We start from the raw sequence: 24,337 nt of genomic DNA, 5'->3' as shown, positions 1-24,337 counted from the left end.
GCACTCGATCGCCGCTTATCGTATAAAATTCCATCAATTTTCTCTACCTTCTGTTTCGCGAAGTTAATCGATTTGCCAAATAATAAACGTTTATCTTTCGATGAAAAATCATTTTGTTTGGCGAATTATATTATTCGACGTCGCAAAAAATATGTATGTACACGCCGGAAGAAAAGAGTACTGAGCTGCTGTTTCATGCATCGGATACAGTTTGCGCGAGGCGAAAAGCAAAACTGTGGCGGGGGCAGACTTTTTCAGCAAAGCCGACGCGATTGACGAAACACGGGACAACAGCACCCCGAACCTCGCGGTGAGAATTAACCAGGCCGAGACTCGCGATTAACGCTCGAAGCAATAGGATTAGCTGCCTTTTCCAACCAGCTTTGTTTCGCGTCCTCGTTTACACGAACGAGGGCGCCAGAGCAAACAGAAGAGAACAGGTGACGGTAACTTACGGATAATTTAATTTGTCAGAGTTGCACGATCTCGTAGCTTTGGTTGATGAGAAGATATTAAAAATATTAACGAGTAAAAACACACGCTACGTGCTTGGTTTGATTCGGTTTTCGTGTTTCCATTATTATTAACGGTGCAACGAGCGGCAGCGCGCGATGGAAAAGAGAGATGGACGAAAAGGGAACGCAAAACACTACCTTTGGGAGAATTCGTTGTGAGACCGATGAGAGAAACGGTATACGTACGTTTATCCACCACCATAATTCAAAGCCACCGTGTGAACTTGTGTTTTATTCTCACGAAGCACTCTGTTTCTCAAAACCGACGACGTTATCTTAACACGGATAACGTAAACGCAAACGTTCGAGTTAAACTGTAACACCGCGCGACGATGGTATTACAGCGAAAAAATTTTGTCCTTCACATGTCGAATTTCGCGAAGCAAAACCTGATTCCTGATTCGATTCTTAGATGGTCGTTCATCACGAGACATCGATACATATACGTATGTATGTGGTATCCGAGACTCGCGTGCACGTATATGCCGTACGTTTTCGAACGATCGTGATAAACAGTCTGAAAATGTCCTCTAATAAGATCTATGTGCCAACTGTCCAAAACCGATTTAACGTCTGCACGGTTTCGAACGTCGACGGCAGTTATCAAGTAGGTTGGTCCGGACGGACCGTTTCACTCCCCCAACTTTTCTTCTTTAAAGGCTAGTCAGAAAGTTTAGATAATCCTTGGAAGATTTAAACGAACACGAAAGTCGGTCGCGGAGGCGATTTCAAACGACGAATTAACTCGTTATATTCGTTCGACAGGTTAAATTGGGGATCGAGCTTGAGAGCTGAAAGTTGAAAGGCGTCACTCACAGGCTTAAGAGTATCTTCTAACGGGACGAGGAATCAAATCTTTTCTAGCCGCTTTAACGACGTCTTTCGCAACGCGCTCTAACACGAGCGCGATGCGCGGGTGGTAAATAGCGAGATTAAACGCGGTCGTAACCTCGAAAGCATCGTCGAAAGCAGCACGGCGGCGGCACTAATCCAGCGAACACCGATTGCGCGAGATCCATTGAATATTTATGAAAACGAAATACTTCGACGACATATCGAGTCGACGCCCACGCGTCTCTGTATTCTTTCTCTGTTCGCCTCGTCGCGGCCCTTTCGTCGAAGATTTCGTTTCACCTCCTTCGCTCGATTCCTTGACTAGATTAAGGACAAGATAAAAATAAAAGGCAATTGAAAAAAATCAGGACAAAGTTTCTAAACTTTTCGATATCGAGTGTTGCGACGTGACACGTGCTCCTAGAGTTTACTCTTTCTTATTCAACTGCGGTGCGAGTTCGACGCACACATGCTACCACTGCTAGCCAATTCAACGAATCCATATACGTGTACGTAGATGGTGCGTTTAAGTTCGCGGTACGAACGAAGTTAGGCAAGTTTTATAACTCAAAATAAAAGGAAAATCTAGATTAACGCAACATTTCTTTGGAGGTGTCAGTTTCGAGAATTAACAGAAGGTTATTCTATATGTAAAATTAAGTCGAAAATACGGAATAAAGTTCGAGAGAATCGTGTTTAAACGGGTTTAGTTAATAATTTTTCAATTCAAACTCGATTTTTCTCGAAAACGTTTTCTTCTATATTTTCGACATATTTCGCACGTAGAATAATTAATCGAATACACTATACAGTACAAATACAAGTATACGCGGTTTACTTGACAAGTTTTTACGCAACGTGATTTTTTTATTCTTAATTTTTGTCTTATTTCGAGCCATAGAATCTCGCTGACTTCGCTTATGCCACGAATTTAGGCCCACGACGTGTATAGCGACGTCGGTCGAAGATTTGTCTGGTGTACGAACCTGTGGTAAATTTCTCTGCAATACATTTGACTTTTATTTTTTTCCGAACTTCCAAACGACCAAATATTTAACCGCGCCGGCACGAACGAAAAATAAATCAAGGTCGATTTTTCAGAAGATCGAGGAAAGCCATGGAAAAATAGAGGGAATTAGAAGGAGTATTTATCGAAATGGTCTCGAACGGGGCTTGGCTTGGAGGGCGTGCATAATAGCAAGAGCAGCGACAAAAGCGAAAGGCCTGTTCCTTTTCCGACGCTAGAGCAAAGCCCCGTGTGTCGCGAAGAGAGAGAGAGGTTGGACGGCAAAGAAGGAAAATGGGCGGGAAACACGGCCGCTCCTCCCGCAGCCTGGCCAAACGACTTAATGGCCAGTTATGAACTTTCTTCATCTAAGTTTCGAGTACTTTTTTGCGTATAAATTGAAATTTTTATCGAGCATTCCGTGTTCCTTAACGAGCGTCTCTTAGCACTTTCTGCTCGAGAAGTTTCGCGATCCGCGCGATCAGTCACGGTAGCGAACTCGGTGGTAACGCGCCAATTCGCCTTGCAAAACGAGCTTTATACAGTTTCCTGTTTTGCGATTCGTTCCAAGATCTACCAAATACGAGACTCTTGAATTTCCGAGACTCGTTAGGTGGTTCGGTCTTTGTGCCTCTCGAACATTTCGTTGAGAGAATTTGAAACAGACGTTACGTTTGCCAACACCTTCTCCTCTATCCTAACAATTTTCAATCTTCTCCATCTCACGACATACGTAAATTAATTACAAAATTTTGCGACACCCCAAAAGACATATCGCATTTAATTGGGTACCGTACATTCACACCGTCTGTTGCGCATATGTAGTTAGGTATCGCGTGTTTTCGAAACTCGGCACACCGCACATCGGTTGTAAATCGAGGCCCTATCGCACAAAAATCACGTGGTATCCAAAGATCGATGGGCAATTTCTTGCTCGATCGGTTCTATCAGGATCAGAGTAGGACATTGTGGCCGCGCTAAACGGCCAAACGCGAGACTCTCGATTACCTCTCTCCTTATTTTCGGCCGCTTTCAACTCGGAAGTCGTTCTTCTTCTTTCTTTCCTGATAGCTGCTTGTCTAGACGCATCTCGTCCCGCCGACTGCGCACTTGTTCGCGCACGAAAGCTTCCCCTTAGCCCGGAAACGAAGCACACGCTCGTGATACGTGCTCGCTTCGTGTATCTTCCTAAAAATAACAACCACTTCTCCCGTTCTACGTCGCAGCACGGAACTTCACTGATTTTATTTATTTGATCCGTGCCGTCCGATCGCATCGACCTCGAAACTCGCTCGACGCCTCCACAAAATCGCTGAAACTCATCCCGCAACACGATTTCCTTTACGATCGACGGAGCTTCTCTCTCTCTCTCTCTCTCTCTCTCTCTTGCTCTCTCTCTCTCGCTCTCTCGTCTTTCGTTCTTCTTTGCTTTGTCATTCATGCGATTTAAAACTCCTGGGAACGGCAAAGTTACGCGAAGGATTTTCAATTACTTTCGAGAAACGCGTTTAAAGGTACCTTTGTAGGTAACGCATGCTCGCCCGCTAAAATTCGAGGGAAAAGATCGTAGAGAGGTTGCGGTATCTCCGAGATATTCCGTCGCGTGGAATCCGAGGAAAAATTTGACGCGAGTTCGCAGGCAGCGGCGAGGCGAGGCACAGCGAAAATCGAGCTTCGAAATAGTCGGATCAGGGTGTCAGGAGTGCAAGAGTAGCCGGGATTAAACGCGATTAATCACCGCGGTCTCTGAAAACAGATGGACGATGTGGCTGCGAACAGACGGAGAAAAAAAAGGAACGGTGCTGGCATTTTCGGTGATTTTACAGAAGCCGGAGCAGCCTCGACATGTCCCGGAATCGTTGGGCGGAATTTATGGACCGCCTAGTTCCTGGCCCAGAAAACAACTACCGCGAAAATAACGCCGAAGCTCCGTTGGTCTTTCCTTTTCTCGAGATCTCGTAATTTCGTCAGATGGACTTGATGGAGCGAGAACTTCCATCGTTCGTGCAGTCACCAACATCGCCGACAGGCATCGTGTACTTCGGCTAAGTAATCAAAGAACGATATTTCAGGAGTGGGTCAAGTTTAACTGTAGTTTATGCTTGTTCGATGTTGCTGCTATTGCTGGGTCTCTATAAATTCGGGACTTTGTCTCAGCGTTCCCTCCCTCGACCGTCGCCGAAACAGACGCAAAGAATCGATGGATTAAGGGGACGGGCTTCGTTACCAAGTTTCGAACAAACTTCTCCGTTTACACTACTTCGCTTTAATACAATGTGCTTGTTTGCAGGAAGCGAAGTACGGGTAGGTACATATTCGCGGGACAAAAGGAGACGAACGATACGACACCGAAAAGGATTTAATTCTGGTAGATGCACGGATGCATCGCGATGACTTCTTAGACGAGGTAATCCTTGCCGATCCACGAGCGTTCCTAGGTAATCGGAAACCGCGTTTACATAAGATCGGCGCTTTTACAAAGGCAAGCAGGAAACCGAGCAGATCATTGCGATACGAATAGCTTTAGATACAACGAGTAATTGTTTCAGCTGTAGATATGTAGGTGATTTCGAAAGGCACCAGTGGCCGATCGAGACGAAATTTGGTGAATATCGTGACACGAGATAGTAATTAAACGTTGTACAATTAGAAGCGAAATATAAAATCTTAACTACAAAATGCATCAAATCATACATTCGAACGATATAGATCTCTACATCTCTGATAGACGGGCAGAAGAGCATAAGTCAGAATTATTAATTCCGCAGGGAAGCATTTATACTATTCAAAGTGCAATGTAAACTTAGCTATTATATTTTGGATATACCGTTAGAATCTCGGAAAAATTGAAATTGACTCGCATTAGTAGAATCATAAGGAAAAGAAAGTAACGTAGAAAATACTAGCGTACTTATCCTGTTGACCAAAATTTGACTTATACGCCTTCTCGTCAGAGATATACGAAATAGATACCGAATTTAAGGTTTTATATTTCAGGTCTTCCGTCTGGCACAGTGATACCTACCAAATTTCGTCCCGATCTGCATTGGTAATAATATCCATTGTTTCGTCCTGCTTTTCTAACGAAGAAAGCTCCTCGAATCCCGCGTGCTTTCAAGGCTTTATATTAATGTTAATTTCGAGCCAAACTGCTCCTTCCTGATCTTTTGTTTCGATACAGCACATGGAGAGTAGAGCACACTTTATATACCTGTAGACAAAATACATGCAAAGCGCGATATAGAAAAAGACTGCGTAATATTCCTGACGGATTAAATTTCTACATGTTACGCGAATACCTTGGCTCCGATGTCTAAATCGCGCGCTATCGACGCGCCTATGGAATTTCCAGCTCGAGTTATGTCATCCATATACTACGTCAAGGTGGGATTTTTGACGTATATATTTGACGTAAATACGACAGAAAATCGTTCAAAACATATTTCTCCGACGTATTGGCGTACTAGCGTCCGTTTCTCTGGTAGGAAATCCTTACGCGTGGAACTATGTCTAGCCCAAAGTAATTAACACGTGCGTTCAGACGCATACATTTGACGGTTCTAAAAATCACACCTTTAAATAACCAGCCTCTCACCAGTGTTAAATGATTAACCCTTTCGCTATCACGTGTTGCACATATACGACCTCACCGTTACACGTATGTCACACATTCTAAAAGCCGCTTGGATTGTCTACTTGTCATCTTTTATCACTATATAAGCAAAAATATATGTTATATTACGTAAGACGTTGAAAATTTGAAATTTTTACTGCGTACAGAGGCTTCTTCTTTAATCGGCAATAGCGAAAGCTTCTGTTAGTATAGTAGTATACTACTATAAGTATAATATAGGTATTATGTACTTTGCATTCGATTGAATATCTCTCTAATAATCGATGCCTCTTTCCAATCAGTCGTTAATTCTAGATCTTTCACTTTCGGAAGTAAGTAAACTCGCACCGCGACAATATACGTTTATCACAATGTACATAAATACATGTATAGTATAGAAGTAGGATCGATGTTTATATCCCGGATGCCAACATCCGACTTTGCGTATATCCTTCTGGAATCTACCGAGGCATTCGCGAATTTATACGGAATGCAAGATACAGGAAACTCCACGGTGGAATTCGTTAATCGAGGGTTTAAAGGTGTGCCACCCACGGTCTTCCTGCCAAACTGGCACGATATTGTCTGGTCGCGTACAAATCGTGTTTTTTCGAGGGTGTGACGCGTTACACCGAGAGATAGCCGTGGTTTTCGGGCCAGTTATCGTAAAATCGTTCTCGTTTCGACGATGAGCTAGACTCGGAACCACTTTAGTTACCAGAAAATTGCATTTTTGCTTTCCATATTGCAACACACAACGATCCCCGTTTTTATCATCGACGAGGGTCGCGCCCTTTTTAAATTCGAATCGATTCACTGGAATAAATAAAAACCCCAGCAAAATGCAAATTATCGATGTCACAGCGTGTCAGAAAGTGCACGAGATATGTATAATGTATAACGCCAGAGATGGCGTTCGATAACGAACGATGCGCCGTGCAAATTACGAACGCTGATGACGATAAATCAAAGAAGGTGCCACAGCGCTTTTTCCTCCGGGCTTTCTAACTCTCGCGATTGTATAAGGTCGTGAATCGGATATTCGTCGATCTGGCGTTCTTTTTCAGGCTATTGTTTCACAGGAGGACAAGCATCGAAGACGAGTCGTCGTCGATCGCGATAACAGGCATCGTTTACAGGGAACGAGAAACGACGAATCATCCGGTGCACTATAATCGTCCACGAAATCGTCAGAGTTCCTGACGATGGAAAAAAATTCTATCGCCTTGTTAATTGACGCGCGACGTCCTAGTAAGTAGTTTCGGATGATCGTCCATTCTTATCGTGGATAGATCGAACGAGAGTCGACTTCTTTAAGAGTTTCCTAGAATGGAAGAAACGACGTTCTTGTATCGGAGAGAACAGAGATCCGCCACGCAGTCGTAAATCTCTTTTCCTCTGGCTGGTAAGTCGTTGTACGATCGGTATCACGACGTATCACGGGGGCGAGGTCGAATCCTCGTAGGAGGAAGTAGATGATCCGTGACGAAATCGTTCACTGGTCTTCGGCTGTGGTCGAGCCTACCCACGTAACTCCTTTCGGTGACACTGACTTTCGTATCGATTATGTAACAATTAGTTCACGATACCGGGCAAACTAGTTTCCTGCTCTAGATACGGTAACGGCTGGCCTGTTCTCGATCGAAAGAAATCCAAGGCGCACGATACGATCGCGAGGTAGCCGCGTTTCATTGTGTTCTCCTTACGATCCGATAGGCACAACAGTAGCAAACCAAGATGCATCCGTTCTGTGAACTAGTTCAACGTTAGATCCGAACGTCCTTTCTCGTTAAAGAATTTGACGACTCTTCTTGAACAATTCCTCTGGTCACTTCTCCTCGTGGACCTATCCGTTGTATTATGTATACCTTTCCCGGTTACAAAGAGAATTCTCTATTAGGAGAACGTGGCGTTTAAATCCTTGAAACCTGTATACGTACCAGGTTCGTACGGATGCTCGAAGAACTCTTGAGATTTGACGAGAAATGCTCTTATCCCGCTCTTCCATCCGGATCAAAGTTCATTTCCGACGATTTTCCAGCCAGTTTTCGCTCGCGAAGCGAAACACCTTCGACAAGGCCTGTCGCGAGATTTTCCTCATCGTGGTTGCTATAGAAAATCCTATTATCAGGTAGGCGACGGGTTTGTTGAAAGAGAGGAAGGGAAGAAACGGAAAGAAAGAGAGGGAAAGAGAGAGAGAAGGAAGCGGCGGTGGTCGGCGCAATATGCCGAGCTACTTCGTCCGGAAATAATGTGGAAACGGCAAATATTATTTTAACCGTCGATTTATAGAGTGGGCCCGTCACTCTGACGAGAACCAAGCATTGTTGTTTCCTAACTTGTTTCAACGTTCGGCCGGCGCACGCGCGCTCCGCTTCCTTTCCAAACCCGCTAATTATAAACAGCTGCGAGTCCAACATTTCTCTTTCCGTCCGTTTCCGCAAAAACCTATCCGCCGCGATCGATGACGAGAAGTAAGAAAAAAAGCAAACTACGTTCTCGATGTTTCGTTCAAAAAATCCTTCGCTTTCTTTTTCTTCCAAATGTAGACATTTGGCGGACCTCCGCCACACACAAAAGGATCGACGCGAATTTAAATCAACAGCGGAAATTTGATTAATATCAAGCGAACAGAGTTGCTCAAAACCGTGAATAATGATCGCGTTGCAAAGGGTGCGCTGCAAGCGTGCAAAAAGGAAACTTTATCGCGCGTAAAAATAATGCAGCGAGCAGAGGCTGTAAAAGAGTGGACGTCCAAATCCTTTAACGAAATGGGCTGCATAAAATCTGCATAAAGTACGTGTAGTTTGTAACGGGTGTAATTCACCCGACCGCGTATACGAACGACGAATAATAATTCATGCTTTTTCATAAATATAGCGAGCTCTGTGGAGGGACGTTCTCCGATCCGGTGAAAGACTGATGCAAATTCGATTTGTTTGTCATTTTAATTCTATTCATAACTCAAAAATTCTGCAAACGTTCTCCGGGGAAAGGACGACACACGTTCATAAGTTGAAAACTTCTACAACGCGTTTTAATTCGAAATTTCTTTTGTTCCGTATTTCGAAATCCGCGCAAATGTGTATCGCCGATAATAATCAACCATTCATCGCAAATATCGCAAATTGTTGAGAACGATTTTGTTTTTGTTCTCCTCTTTCGCTTTTTCCTCTGCGTGTTGTATTTGATCTGCCTGTATCGTAATATACCGCGCGAACAAGCATAAATAAATAAACATACCCGTGTGTAAACAAACGTACGCATAATGTTTGATAGAATATCCGATCGCGTCAGAAACTCCAGTGGCAAAACAAAGCTGTGCTTTGAATTGTGACCCGATTTGTCACGTCAGACTCTTCCGAGTTTCTTCCATCGTTTGATAAGAAAAAGCAAGGGAAAAAGGGAAACAGAAGTGTAATGAAATTGTTTTTGGCCGATGGTCGATCCGTAAGAGGACAAAAAGATCGGTTCGCGAGCGGCACAGAAAATTAATAAGAATCACCGGGTCGTGAATAATTCTGCAAAGTTCGATCCTTGAAAGTTTAAAAGCTACTGACGAAGAAAAAGCGTGGAGAAGTTTCGAGAAGCCGACAACTTTACCGAAGCGATCAGCTCTAATAGAAATATTTCGATCCACGAAAACTCTTACGGTTGAACTGGGAATCGAATACTCGAATATATTCAGAAGTACCAGGAAAGAGGGGGCAGGAGGGGGAGCTCCGTTTAGCTAATAGACATCTTCGTAGATTAATAAAACATACGGTAACATCTACTTATTTACAATACTTACGTACAAATTATACTTATCTATAACAAGTATTAACTTGTTACAAATAATTAGTCATGTTACCGCGCCACGCCAGAAAAATTACTGAAAATTCTCAACGCGAGAATTGATTGTAATTTTAATAAATAATTAAAAAAAAAAATACAGGTGAAAGAGAATAACGAGCAATTAGACTAGTTCGATCGACACAAGTAGTCATTCCTCTAGCGAAAGAAAAAGAAAGGAAAGAAAAAAGCGAAAAAAGGCGAAAGTCTGTATACACCTACCAAATTTTGTGTCTGGCTTACCAAAGGAATTAAAGATGCACTCTTTATCAGAAAATTATTTATACTTATATATAATACAATTATTACTCATGTATGTTTAAAGAGAATTAAACAAATGAAAACATTTTACTCACAAATCTCGGGATAAAACTGCAGCAGAGCTTTAATTTGTTCAACGTCAGGAAAATAGCGGTCATTATTGATACTTACGTACGAGATATTTACTGACAAATGCATATATTACAAGAAGAAAATGTCATAATTGCCGTATTATCTGCACGAATATTTTTGGTACATTAACGCACATATTGTTAAAGCGTAACATAATTTAGTCGCTTTTGTCTTTATCAAGAAAATAATGTAATTTTTATAACATTGTATTTTATATTGTTTTTTTACTTCTTTTTTTAATAACGATGAAACCGAATAAATTACGCTGCACTTTAATAATATACGCGTTAATGTGCTAAAGAAATTCATAAAGCTAATGTTTCAAATGTAACATATTACACATAGAGAGCGTAAGCTTTATGACCAACTGCATATAGAGGTTCCGAGATTCTTGCGTTATTTAATCTACGAATAACTCAAGTTGCACGTACATACAGCAGAATATTTGGTCTATCGAAATGGGAACACGGTTTCCCTGCTTTCAACGTACCACACACTATTCGTTTTTACGTTTCAAAACTGCTAACAGCTACTCGAAGGATCTAATAAGAGCTTCTTTACTGCTTTCATTTCTGCAGCAAAATTGCTTCGCCGCCTGTAACAATGTCCAGTTACCGATTTGATTTTTCTTGCACGCGTTTCCCTCCCATGGGAAAAACTGTGACACGTTCGCTCGTCGTTTCGCCTACGATAATTGCAATATTACTGGCTCACGCGTCACGAAAACTCTCTCTCGAGAGATAAACGATCGTACGAAACGCTTCTTTTTCCTCGCATCGTCGACAATTCTACGTTTCACCTGAACGAACATTTGATTCGCTTCAAAGAGTAATTGAAAGTAATTACTTCGCTGGAACCTCGATATTTCACCGACGACGAATCGTGCGTAAAACAATAGGAAAAAAGGACACGCGATCGCATGCTAAGACCGAGCAACGTTTATCGTTCTCACTGTGCAACGTCGGTTATCCGACCATCAATTATCTAAACCCCCAATTACACGGAAGCTAGTCTCGCGACTGTTAATTATTCAGATGTACGATTAGAAAATCTTGCAATTTAGATATGGAAACGCATTTCTATCTACATGTATAGATACGATGTACGTAGATGCCGATTTATTAACCTAAACTGTTCCCCGATTTGCACGTACGATCAGCATTATGATTTGTGTAATTTTAAAGTTAAGCAAGGAACGTGATCATACGCGTAAGACTCAAAGAGAGAGGCCGGTTATTTTGAGGAGAACAGCACGCCTGCTTTTAAAATTCATTGATAGGGACGCATAAACAAAGACATCAGCAGCCTATTAATTCATAGGCATCAGAAAGTATGAATCATGCGCCACAAGTCGTTCATTTTGAATATACAAGGTAATTTCATCGCTCCACCCAATGAAATCGGATATCGTTTTAAAAATTACTCGACGCAGTAATTTCCTTGGAATGTAGAGTGGCAACAAGAAAAAACCAATTTAAAGAGAACTGGTTTTACCTTTATAGATAGACTATCTCTATTTAAACCTGCTACGCTCCTTCGACCATTTTCGATACAATTACGTTTCTTTTAAAGTTAAAAACTACCTTCGGTCTGGAGAAAATGTAAAAAAGAAAGGTTTATTTGTACCCGTCGTTCCTTGTTTCAGTTTCACGCTGAACATCTTGAAACGTTGCACGTTCTTCTCGCTTGTTAAAATGAGAGCAAGATTGAAGTATAAAAATTCGAAGAGCGTAACAGAATTAAGAGACGCCATCGAAGGAGATTTTTCTTGACCCCGTGGAATCAAGGAATCTCGCGCGATAGAACGGATAGACATCACCGATGGCATCCCTAAAGGCGAGGCTTGTCATTAGAGACACGACGAAACAACGTCTCTGGAGAAACGTTTGACGTGTGCCCGATGAATCGCGGCACATGAAACCAGAGCACAGAGGCTCACAAAGCTCTCGCGAGCGATTTCTCATTCATCTTCGGCGAAGCTTCATAAATATTCTCGAGCTTCGCGGATATTGTGCACGTGTGTATCCATTGCCGAGTTCTCATCCGACTTGGACAAATGAACCGGTGGAATTTCGTGCTACGGCTCCCCATTCGTTCTTTCTTCTCTGTATACGCATCGACCGACGTGAAAGGCCACCCTAAAAGCTCTATCCAACTCCTTCGTGGAATCACCGCTTTTCGAAATTCATTCGACACGACGCGCACGATTGTCACGACAGTTTATGCAGCGTGTGTTATGAATCTCGCCTGCGCGTATGCCACCCTCGATTTTCACGGGCGTATCCTGCCGATTCGACACGTCCATTTGACGCGTTGCTTCCAGCTTTTAAGTTAGACAATCTGTTCGATCGACTAAGAGCGTGCAAAAGATAGATAGAGAGAGAGAGAGAGAGAGAAAACATCGAGCAAGAGAAATCAATAGAAAATCAGTCGTGAAAAAGGAGAATCCGTGGTTAATATAATAGAATTTTGTAAGAGCATGGGAAGAGCTCTGAGATAAGACATAATCGGCTCGATTGCAATTGTAGCGGCACTCGACAGCAAACGTTCCAACGGTTTCTGTCCCGTGGCTCGCTACACAAAGACCCTATCCTTCGGACAAGATGATTGCCAGATGTCGATACATTCCTTCAGAACATTTTCAGTTAACCTAAGGACCCACATAAATCTTAGGATTTATTTAGCTAAGGTCCTCCAAAGGAACAAATAGTCTTTGTCTCAACAGTCCCTGTACCTATCACCCACTACGAGAAGGTGCTGGAAGTCTGCTTTCCTCACGCTTCCTGCTGGCAACTTTCTCTCAAGGGTGGTTAGAATCCTTTTCCAACCAACGACTCAGAATTTAGTCAATTAACAGCGACGTCCATTTCCCTCGCTTTCCGAACCAACGCCTTCCTCAATGAATCCGATGATCTCGTATCCTGAGACACACCCCATCATAGTTTTCCTATGCAGTATCATCGCGAGGAAAAAGTCAGTCGCGAGTCGTCTGTCCGAATTGATAGTTAGTAGCTAGACTGAATCCGAGTTCCTCGACCTCTCCGGCAATCATCGTCCGAACTCAAGGTGCATGTCGAATCGTATTTATCGCATCTTGAACTTGTATCCGTGAACCGAATGTAACAACCTCGAGTTTTCGCCAAGTGTACTCCTTGGATTTTATCGTTAATAAATATTTATTGTTAAACGAATTCGAGTGTTCCTTCGATCACTATCACGCCCTATCACCTCACGATTAAAGATGCAGAACACTGTAAAGAGCTATGTATCGATCAATCTATATCGAATCGAATGAGAGGGAAAGTATAATAATGTCTTCTTTTCTCAGCTTTGTCACCTCTGGCAATAACGATAAAAGAGGAACTGTCTAGATTAATATGTAATGTATCGTTGGAAAAAGAATACGAAAAAAGAGGGAAAAAGCATCAAAGCGTATTCTATTTATTATATCTCGATAAAATATTCTTTGTGATATCCTGGCTAGGAAGTGCCTCTGAGAGTGGTTCACAGTGCCGTCACGCTTTGTCCGAAGGGATATTATCGGAATTTTTTTTTCCAAATAGCCTTCTTCTCGAAATTGTTAGCAATAGGTAATATTGCATAATAAATAAATGTAACAGGGGAGAAGATGTTCAGTTATGGCAAGCTGCAAGACCTTCCGTTGCTACCGACGAGACACTCGATACCGAGATACCACAGTGACATTCGATACTAATAACGTATTCTATATCAGGACGGAATCAATCGGATAAAGTAGACAAGGAGAGAATGCAACGGAACGTTCGTTCGTGATCGCGCGCCGCTCTTTCTCGTCGAATGCTGACTCGCGAGCAAAACCTGTAAGCCGATATTGCACGAACCGACATAATCGGAACCGACAACGACGGTTAAAATGTTAAACGTTGCACTTTCGTATTCCTCGAATTCGCACTGTACGCGTGCAACGGAAGAAATAATTAAAGAAGCGAGATTCCCCGAAAGCTTGATTCTAATCTCGAAGCAAGCAGAAAATGTGGTGGCAGATCGCTGTAACATGGAGTAAAATCGCAAGAATTTCGCACGCTGCTAAATACATACATATTACCTAAGCAACTGTTCGAGAGGCTGAGAACGCGGTTTCGAAATATGCTCGAGCGCTAAACATTCGCACAGGAACAAAGCGAACGTATTCCAATTAGAGTAACAAGATGGCAAAAAGGCAAAGAGAAATTCAGCGTTTTAACGGGCCATTACTAATTTTTGCGCCGTGTAACTTGTTCCTTCGTGGTCTTTACGCGAGGATGAAAACGCTTTTGGGTCAAGAAGACTGGATTAAATTGAAGGGCGCTCATAGGCTAAATTTAGGCAAGGCAGAAGAAATCGAGCCCGACTTCTCCTTCCGCTTCCATTACCACAGACCACGATCGCGACACGGCTGACGATTTTGCAAAACTCGAATGTCTTCGGTTAGGGGTACACCCTGCCTCTCAAGAGTCCGTACTTTTTGCCTCCGGAGCAACTACCTCGCGATTCTCCGGTGTAAGGATCGGCTTCGCCAATTTATTGCGCTTAATTTTCTTTCATAATTTTCATTTGATGATTTTTACTGCCGCTATTGCTTCGTTCTTTTGGTCGATAGCAACGTGCCGTAAATGCCGGATACTGGAATACGTAAGAAGAAAGGGAGTAGTCGTTACTATGACCCATCTATTAGCGCGGCGAATTTAAACATACGGTGGAACTCCATTTATCTGAACTTGTCGAGGAACGAACAGTTTATATAATCGGAGTTCGCTTATTTTCTCCACTACCTATTATTTTTCGTTCACATAATAGAAGCTCACGTTCAGATAAATGGATTCGATCGGCAAAAGTTCGGATACTCGGGCATTAAGCAAAACTTCGTCCAAAATAACTGCAGTTTAGATATATGGAATTCTACTATACATGCACGTACGTGTCTTTCAGCGAATAAACGATCACGATCGAACATACACAATTTAGAAACGTGGCTGCTTCGAATCGGTAATTTCAAAATAATTCCATTATACGATACGGATGATTCTACTTATGCGCTATGACGAGAAACCGTTACCGGTGTACAAAGTCTAAGCTTGGATTACTCATTTCGAATTGCGAAAGTAATAGAACAGCGAGCGTCGTTTGTTAATCCGATACGCAAAGCTGGAAGCCACCGATCGAACATCACCACCGTGTATAGTATTTTAACCCCATTGAAATTGTAATTCTTCCGTAATTTCTCGCGGCTTCGGAGTATGCCGCTTAACGAGACCGGATCTCGAGGAACGGTTCAAGGTAAAAGTTCACTGGCCTCGTCAAAGGAACTATAACCTGCAAAGTAAATGGAAGAGGTGATCCGCCTTCGAGCCTTTCTGCCTCCGCGCTCCCTCGAGGGAGTAGAAGCAAAGAGAACTTACAGGGGTCTAAGAAAACTTCTGCTGTCGATGTAAAGTCAAAGCCGAGGTTCGGTACTTAACCGATCGATGGAAATCGCTCACGGTGGGCCGTTCGCGTAGCGAACAATACGAACGTGTATGTGTGTGCGTGTGATGTAAGCGACGATCAGACGACAGCTAGCGAAAAGGTGCCTTGAGGATCGGGTGACGCGTCCATTGTTTTGCATTTCGCGAACGATCGATCGATTCATTTATCAAGATGTGTCATGACGTAAGATCGCGTTACATTCCGTGCGGTGCAACGGCCTTGAAACTCGCAATCACGTATTCAAGAGGCCGTGATGTAGTTTGCTCGAAGTGCAGTTAGGCAAACGAGAGACTTTTCTAAGAAACTTACTGCGTTGGTTACTTTGATCGAGTGCGCCGGAGGAACAATGCACCACTGATTGGGAATGGCGTGCTCGTTTTTCACGATGTTTCTAGCAGCATGCGAGAAGAGGTGCGCTTATTGCGATGAAAAACGAGAAAAATCCTGTTGCCTGCCGTCGGCTATTTACTTCCATAAAATAATATAGAGTATGTGGCATATAGCAAACGCTATCTAGGAGTAGCTGCTCGTGTTTGCGAAACATCTTGACTGGGAAGTCGTTTTCTTCGCTTATCAGGAAGCGCCTTGATTTTCCCTTTTAAGCAAGTATATCCACGGTGATGGAAAGAATTTTTCCAAACTAACTTAATTCTTCGTGTTGGGTTTCAAAAGAGCTGGCTCGAGAACTATCTCATTGTAATTCGTTCGATGTAAAACCGGCATTCTCCACTCGCTAAACTAGCTTAGCTCGACTCGAAATTTCAAGTATTTCTGTGCATTTCCAGTGTGCTATATGTACGTAGTTGGTTCGCTCGCAACGAGAATAAAAATCACGACGCGCATCCCGTGCAGCGTGAAAAAGCTAGCGTTAGAAGGAAATCGGTAACGATCACGTCTGGCCTCGTTTGCGCCGACTTACCAGCCTCTTGGCTAACTCGATACACAACTTGCTTCTTCACAAGGCTGCACGCGTATCCATAACTTCCGGAATAAAATCTCCTGCTAATTTCAGGAAGAACGCAGCCCCGAGAACGGCAGCGTCGTCGAGGGGAACTACGCAATTATTCCTTCGTTGCCGTTCGACTTGCCAGCATAGTTTTCCCTTTCTTCGCTCTCTTTTTTTCGCTTTTGTTTCCGTAGCTCTCGGTGGCCGCGTTAGTCTTCCATTAACGCTCATTAACATGCCGTGTGCAGATTTAACTGGAACATCGATTGCGACGCGGCGGCTTCGAAGCCTCCCTCTATCTCTGCAATGTGTTTCTAAACGAGGAAACGGGGGAACGGTTAGAAAACGGTCGTTGCTTCGGCTCCCATTCCCGACCTCCACCCTTTTGCATCTCGACCACCCTCGACCCTCGACCCTCGACTCTCCTACCATCGCTGCCATCATTAAGAGAAACGTATCTCTTCGTACGTCGCGCTGAGTCGAAATCAGCTTCCCTTTGTTTTCAAATAATTTTCATTCACCGTTTAGATATTGCTGTGAAACATCTACGAAATTTATTTCAACGTTTCGGGTCCGATTGTAATTCAACGAGCTCGTTGCTCACTCGGATCTCTTGTTGCGACCAAGGCGACCGGGACAGGTCGTCGTTCTATACCGTAATGTGGACAGGGGCAAACGCATTTTTCACAGGATATAGCGGACAATAAAGAGCTAGGGTTCGTAAAACCGAAGACGGACGCAAAGACCGATTTTCAACGGGCCTCGAAAAGGTAAACAGGGAAGGCAAAATGCATCAGGTCGTTTTGAGTACGGCTTAATTTCCGCGCAAGCCGTTCGGCGGGATTAAATTTACAGCTTTTGGAAAATCCTGGCAGGAACGGGCCACGTTGCAGGTTTGCTTAACGACACGCTCGCTTATAATGGCAGTAAACTCGTTTATCGCCTAAATACACGCGCTACGGCTGACGGAATTAACGTCGAACGGAACATTCCGGTAATAAGCGGGACGCACTTTTGTCGGGCAAATCGTCGGAGAAAGCGATTATTACGATAACGCGGCTCGATTTCAATTTCAATCGGCTAATAACGGCGATTGATCGAAACGAAGAGGAGCCACTCTTCCGAAATTAATAGCCAGTAATTATCCAAACAACCGGATCGCGATCGAGGATGCTCCACAGTCATCCTTTTGAAATCAATTACCTTGCAGGTTGCGCAAGCTTGTCTCTTCGAAAGAGCGCGTTCGTTCGTTTCGCTATTGAATCAACTGTGTATCGCGACTGCATCGCGATGTGAATTTTAAAACGGTCAAATGGAAGTTAAACAGAAGAATAGGGAGGCAGATCTTGCAAGAAGAAACGACGAAGTTGCAGGTTATCGTATACCTATTTATAACGTTCGTTGTGTAAATTGCGCCAATGTTTCCGCGATGATATTATCGAGATACGCACAGCTTCCGTTTGAAAATTCCCACAAGGAAATCGTTTTCATTCGACCAGCCGAAAGGGAGCGATTCAATTTTCCGCTGAATCGAGACAGTTTCGATTCGTTGATGGAATTTTAATAAGACGAGCATAGTGTTGGTAATTAATCCGAGTATAGTTGAAATCGACGGGAATCGATGCGACACGATCGAAATTTACGCATTTTGGCCCTTTCCAACTCTGTCCAGTTCTTCGGGCCATTTCCCATATAATCGTGTTTTTCTAATCTTAACGAATCTTCTCAGTTTCAGAAAAACGTGATGGTATCGTTTTTTGATATTACGGTACAATTTCTCTTAAAACATTAAAAGCATCTTCTGCTTGCCGAAGCAAGAGTGAAATTAAAGTATACAAATTCGAGGATCGCAGTAGGGTTGGTCTTGCCGATTCGTGCGAAGGACGCGCGTTTCAAATCTTTCGAAAGTTCGTACGAGATATGAAATCGAAATAATATTAATTTTCCATCCGTGACCGTGCGCTATTCCATCGCGTTCGAATAACTTGAGTAAGAGTTTAGAAGGTCAATCGCGTCGACAGCACGCGTTCTCGATCGGTCAACGATACGCAATTATAAAAGATATCTACTCGAAAACATTCGACAAATGAATCGGACTGAAACACTGGAAAGACAGGTAAAAAACTTCATCTCGTTTCTAAAAACGAAATTACCAATTGTCCCTTTTGCCGTGGGTTCGAGATACCCAGCGTTGCGATTTAACGGCAAAGCGAAGCCGAAACGAAAGACAATTTGTTCGGACTCGCGATAGTATGTACAAAAGAATCGAATTCCACGTTCCTCGATAACACATGTGCACGTTCAAATTTATATCTGTTGGCTCCGGTATCGGCAGAAAATAATAAAACCGTACAATCGCAAATTCGGACGCGTGTAATAACGCGCGTTCGATTAATCGGTAAACGGCTCTCCTACGGAAGCGATCTCGATCACTCGTAGCTTATACTCGAGAAGATATTTATCTACACGTAACGGACGAAATAAATTTTTCAGTCGCTCTCTATTAATTTAACCCTTTGCGGTCCGTGATATTTTCGAACTTCCATTCCAGACGATTCGCCCTGATTTCCTCGATCACTGTCGCCAAGACGGTACTGTATAGTTTTCCACTGTTACAATAATTCAGCAGCAAACTAGTAAAATAACATACCTATATATGGGTGCATATATATGTATATATTTATTATATTTTAATATAATATATTATAATCGTATACATTTTAGTAAATATGTAATAACGTAAATCCTTAGGGTAAATCAGACGATCGATTCTGAAAAATCGAGTTTGATTTGGGAATAATTAAATTAAACAGTTAATAACAAATCTATTAAAAATTTTACCTGAAAAATCGAGAATCGATTTTCTAAGTCCTAAATTACCGCTCTTCTCTCGTGATCTATTCTATTCAGCAAATGACTGCCGGTAAAACAAAGCAAAAGTAAAAATATCGGTTGGCGGATAGTTTGAATTCTATAGAATTTACATATATATACGAAATGTGACATCGAGTCGCATTTGACATAGGAGTCATTAATATAGTTATGTCGAGTTAATTAATTGACCACGATGTGGCATTTCTGAGAAGAGAGAGGAAGAAGAAAGAAAAAGGCGAAAAAGTGTATAGCTCCGGTGAAAAGACCAACGGTTTTTTGGTCTTTGACCCACCGAGATTCGGGGCACATCTGCTGCGACTTGTTCCAGGTGCGCTTAAATTGGTGAGGATTGGAAGGAAGAACTAGGGAGAACCGAGGCCGATCGAGAAGAATGGTGGCAGGGGCAGTCAGTCGAAGGATAGAAGGATCACGGGGTAGCACGGTTACGAGGTTGAATCGTTTCGAGGAGGGAAGAAACGTTGTTCGGAGAAGGAAAAGTATAGGTCCGGTTGTGCGAGCGCGGTCCAAGACAATGGCAGAGGGGATCGGCGAAGCTTGGAACGCGAGTCGATCGCGTTGCACAATGAAGCAAAAGCAATTATTCGCGAAGCGCTCCCCGTGAATGCGTTAGGAAACCGGCCAATGTGCAAGGATTATTACATTTATTCGTGATGCAACGTCGTTTAATTATATGCTGAAATACGCGGCCGCGGTGCGTGGCGTGCACATACCGATACATTGGAACCCTCTTTTGTCGGAAACAGTTCGAACGTGCGAGCAAATCAGCCAAGCGATTCGAACGTTCCATGGAAGCGCAAGTTCTTGACGCTCTCGACGTATCTACCGTACGACGACTTAATGGGCTTGCGTATCGCATCGCATTGCATCGTGCCTCGCCGAGTTTCCACTGTTTCTCTCGCTTGACAAAGATTAGAAAGCTTTGAGCACTGGAACAACCTGATAACGATACGCCGTTACCTTCTTCTGTTCTTGTCATTACGTAAACGACAGAAAAATAATCGCGCGTATATCTCCTTGCTTCGATAAAGCTGAAACGGAAAATCGAACGACTGGCAAAGCCGTGTCGTTTTCTAAAATACTCTACCTCACGGATCCCATTTACGAGGGCGGCGGTCGCTCGATGCTGGATAAAAATTAACGAATCTTTTTCGCCCCGGAGCTCACGCGTGCCGCGAATTTAATATTTAGTACGTGTAAAGGGGCGCGCACGTACACGAAAATTTTAATTACGCGCGCGAATCTGACGAATAGCACGAGTACGTGCGAACGCGATTCACGCCCGAATATTATTTTAATTAAAAGGCTGTCTCTCGTTCTTCGTTCGACTGGCGCGAAACTTGGGTAGAACACGTCGTTTAACGCGGATTCAACGGGATTTTTCAATCAACACGCCAGCATATATATCAGTTTTCCTTCCCGAGATATTTTCTCATCTTTTATCGTCCGGACTTTGGTGTTATATTTGCCTTTAGCCTGTCCACGAAACAACCGTTTGCTTATATAACAAACGACCAGTTTGGAAGACGATCAACGGCAGTCGACCGCGGTTAGAAAACCCGTGGATACGATTTATCAACGTTCAAGAATGCAGATTAACTTTCTCGCCGATAACGCGGTCTCTCCTCTTTCCGTTCAAGGAAAAGTAATTTAAACTCTGTCTCGATCCGATCTTTACCGGTTATCGCACGCAAAAATCTCTCGGGTCCAACCGCGCGTCCACACTGTAATCCGATTTGATTCTCCCATGCGTACTTTTTCTAATGGAGTCTAAATATTTGCCTATGCCGATGCATAACTGATTTGCACGTAATTTTACGAGCCACGGTTCAACTACCAACGACGGGAGGAGGAAGAAACGAAATCTCCCTGGATTCGCAAAGAAAACAACGGCGCAACGGAAGACGTAATTATGCGTACTGGAATTGGAAACGAACGAGCCTGGTAAAATATTTAAGAGCACGTTGGCCTTGGACCGAAAATATCGGCCGATATTAGCGTTAGTGTCATGATATGAAGTGTTAAAAGAATACGAGCGAGAAACGCGTCTTTCGAACGAATTGCGAAATATAGCGTAACTACACGAGAAAGGCCGATCGATTTTCACGAAACGACGAGTTGTGCGATTCCTTTTGCGTTACGACATGACGCGCTTTGTCCTGTATGTCGTGAAATGACGCCGATCTTTGAGCAGTGAACAACCGAGTGGGAATGGATCCCATAGAAAACAAAGGATAAATAAACGAATAATACCGACTTCCAATTATACGTGATATTTCGCATTTCTTTGAAATGCGAAACAACGCATAAATCAAACGAAGAAACAAAGGATAATTTCTAGTACGTTTTCCTTACCTGTCTTTCTATCACTCCATCCTCCGGAAACGTTCCAAAATCGCTGCATGATCCCGCAAACAAACGACTCGTCCCTATCGCCTTAGAAATTTCTTCTCTTTTTCCTTCTCTTTTCTTCCAATGATCTCAGAACGTTGCGATGAAAAAATCGCGAGAACATATTTTTGAGCAGGACATCATTTTGCGTGTACACGTAAGGACGCACCGTTAGTAAAATCGGCAGACATCACAACGCACGAACGATCAAAGGAACGATCGTTGAAACACCGCGTATCCTTGTGCAGCGACGAGAAGCAGGTTTCACTACATCGTTATTACTATTCTGACGACCGTTTCCGAGAAACTGCTCTTCCAGAGTTCCTGCCTGAACGGTTTTTACCGTTCCCACATGACTAACAGGTTGGCCGTGAACGCTGACCAAAACTTTTGTCCGTACACTTTGCACTAAATATGCTATTTGGCTTTCTTTTACTATATAACGGAACGATTAATGTCTATGTATGACGAACCAGAAAAGGATAATACTCGCAGGAGGGAAAGGAAAACAGCAACGATGCTATCGAAAGACTTGTTGCGGTAGGTCTACCCACGCGCTTCTTGGCTATTTGAAAGAAGACAGTTCGAAAATATTTCCCAGTTTTCCGTATCGGCCGGGCCGTCGCTTTTATGTAAGTATTCGTCCTTAGGGCTCGAAAGGTCTAATATACCGAACACAAACGTGTTTGCAGTTCGACCCCGTTATCTGAAAATTCCCGCGTAAACAAATTAGCTATTCGTTTATTCGTTACGTATTCTTCGATCGTTCTCGAAACGTTTAAAGAGTATCGAAATCGCGCAATAATAATAATTTCGAAGGATGATCGTTGAAAAATCGAACGAAAATTCGTTGAGGAAATAGGACGCGATATGGAACACGATGTTACTTGCGCGACGTCTCGCACTCGACTGTGAGGTCGCCCGTTCAGACCGAAGACCGATTTAAAGCTAAGCCAAAGGCTGCCGGCCGATATCTCGGGGAGGACCGATTTTCCCTTCAGTTTTCCCGTGATTGCGGCTGAAATTGAAGGCATGCCTTGTGCTGCGGATAAAAGCTGGCAGGTAATTAACCTTCTAGGTGACGGTACAATACGGGACAAAAGAAATTGCCATCGCCTGACACGTCAAAAATCATAAGTGGGCTCGAGGGCATTTAGGCTCGGGTGATTAATCTTTGAAACTGAAAAATTAGCGGAAGATCGATCGGAAAGATCTTCGGATAAATTCAGAGGACATGAAGAGCAGAAATTCGGTAAATTCTGATTTCGTGACCGGATCTGGAAACTTTCAAGATATATTAGACCGAAGTACCTAGTCACTTTAAGTGCTTCTATCTCCAAGTAAAGATCGTACTCCGTCGTGTTCTCGCAATCGATATCTCGATGCAACAGCGTATTTCAACCGATATCTCCTTTATTTTATCTGTTATAATCTTGTATACCTTGAGCAAAATGTTTCGAATAAAATGTAATGATCGATACATTGTCATATCTTTCGCACGTGTTTATTGATTAGATAATTTTTTTTTTAAATAAAGATATTTGGAATCGAATGTCAAACTTAATTAGCTCAATGATAATCATCATTAATTTCATCTGCCCCTTTTCTTATCATCGTTTCTCGTAAAGAAACGTGCGTGTGTGTGCGCGCGCGTGTGTGTAATATATATGTGAACACCTATAACGATTTTAAGTCCCCAGTTCAAAGACTTCCCTCGGCTGTCTATTGTTCGTTATCTCTGTCTACGCATAGGGGCCGATCTTATGTATTTTCGAGGGGTTTCAAACTACAATAAAACAAAGAACATCGTCGTTTAAAACACCTGGAACTTTTTTCGCCAAGCATATTGGAAATGAATAGTGAAAATTAGTTTCACACAAAGAAAATAAGAATTTCCATGAAGCTGACAAATATTTCCTCCTTTCTCGACAAGTTGGCAATTTGACAACCAGAGAAGGTTATCTGCTTTGACTGTGCACAAAAGCAAAATATTTCTTTCAATAGACCTACTTTGAAGTTATCAATTTTTCATTCGACTTTGTGTTTTATTCCAAATACTCAACGACCGAAAATATACAAGCCTTTTGTTGTGTAACCTCGTGTGTTGCTCTCGAAGCAAAGTTTTCAATGCAATAACAGATTATGGAATATACGATATGGTTCTTGAAACGATTGCGTTACAGTTATAAAGCCTTTACTTTCTTTGACAAAAATATAACATCTTGAATAAAATATATTCAAGAGTAGATTAAACTGTTTTTTTTTATACTAAATAATATTTTATTTGTACACGTAGATTTACTCATGTCGATTGCTTTTTTTTTTTATTATTATAACAATGCAACAATAACTTATCACTGAAATCTCTGACAAAAATTATATTCTCGAAATTATAAGTAATAATTAAATTTAACCTCTGAGTTTATAGT

General features: G+C 42.6%; 1 protein-coding gene across 2 annotated transcripts in view; it reads right to left on the bottom strand.

Annotated features, from left to right (window-relative positions):
* Positions 1-22,841, bottom strand: part of LOC117211346 (slit homolog 3 protein) — a 32,555-nt gene extending 9,714 nt beyond the window's left edge. Inside the window, exon 1 of one of the 2 annotated variants that reach the window (XM_033455108.1) lies at positions 21,873-22,841. In XM_033455108.1, coding sequence (XP_033310999.1) covers positions 21,873-21,921 — 49 coding nt within the window. In that variant the 5' untranslated portion in view covers positions 21,922-22,841. Of the gene's footprint in view, positions 1-3,363; positions 3,387-21,872 lie in introns of those variants that run through there. The other variant, XM_033455110.1, reaches the window with a different exon arrangement.
* Positions 22,842-24,337: the final 1,496 nt, after the last annotated feature.

This window comes from Bombus bifarius, unplaced genomic scaffold (genome assembly GCF_011952205.1).
Source record: "Bombus bifarius isolate JDL3187 unplaced genomic scaffold, Bbif_JDL3187 scf7180000008232, whole genome shotgun sequence".
NCBI classification, from domain to species: Eukaryota; Metazoa; Arthropoda; class Insecta; order Hymenoptera; family Apidae; genus Bombus; species Bombus bifarius.
The sequence above is the reverse complement of the archived record's forward strand: the minus strand, read 5'-3'. Positions and strand labels throughout refer to the sequence as shown.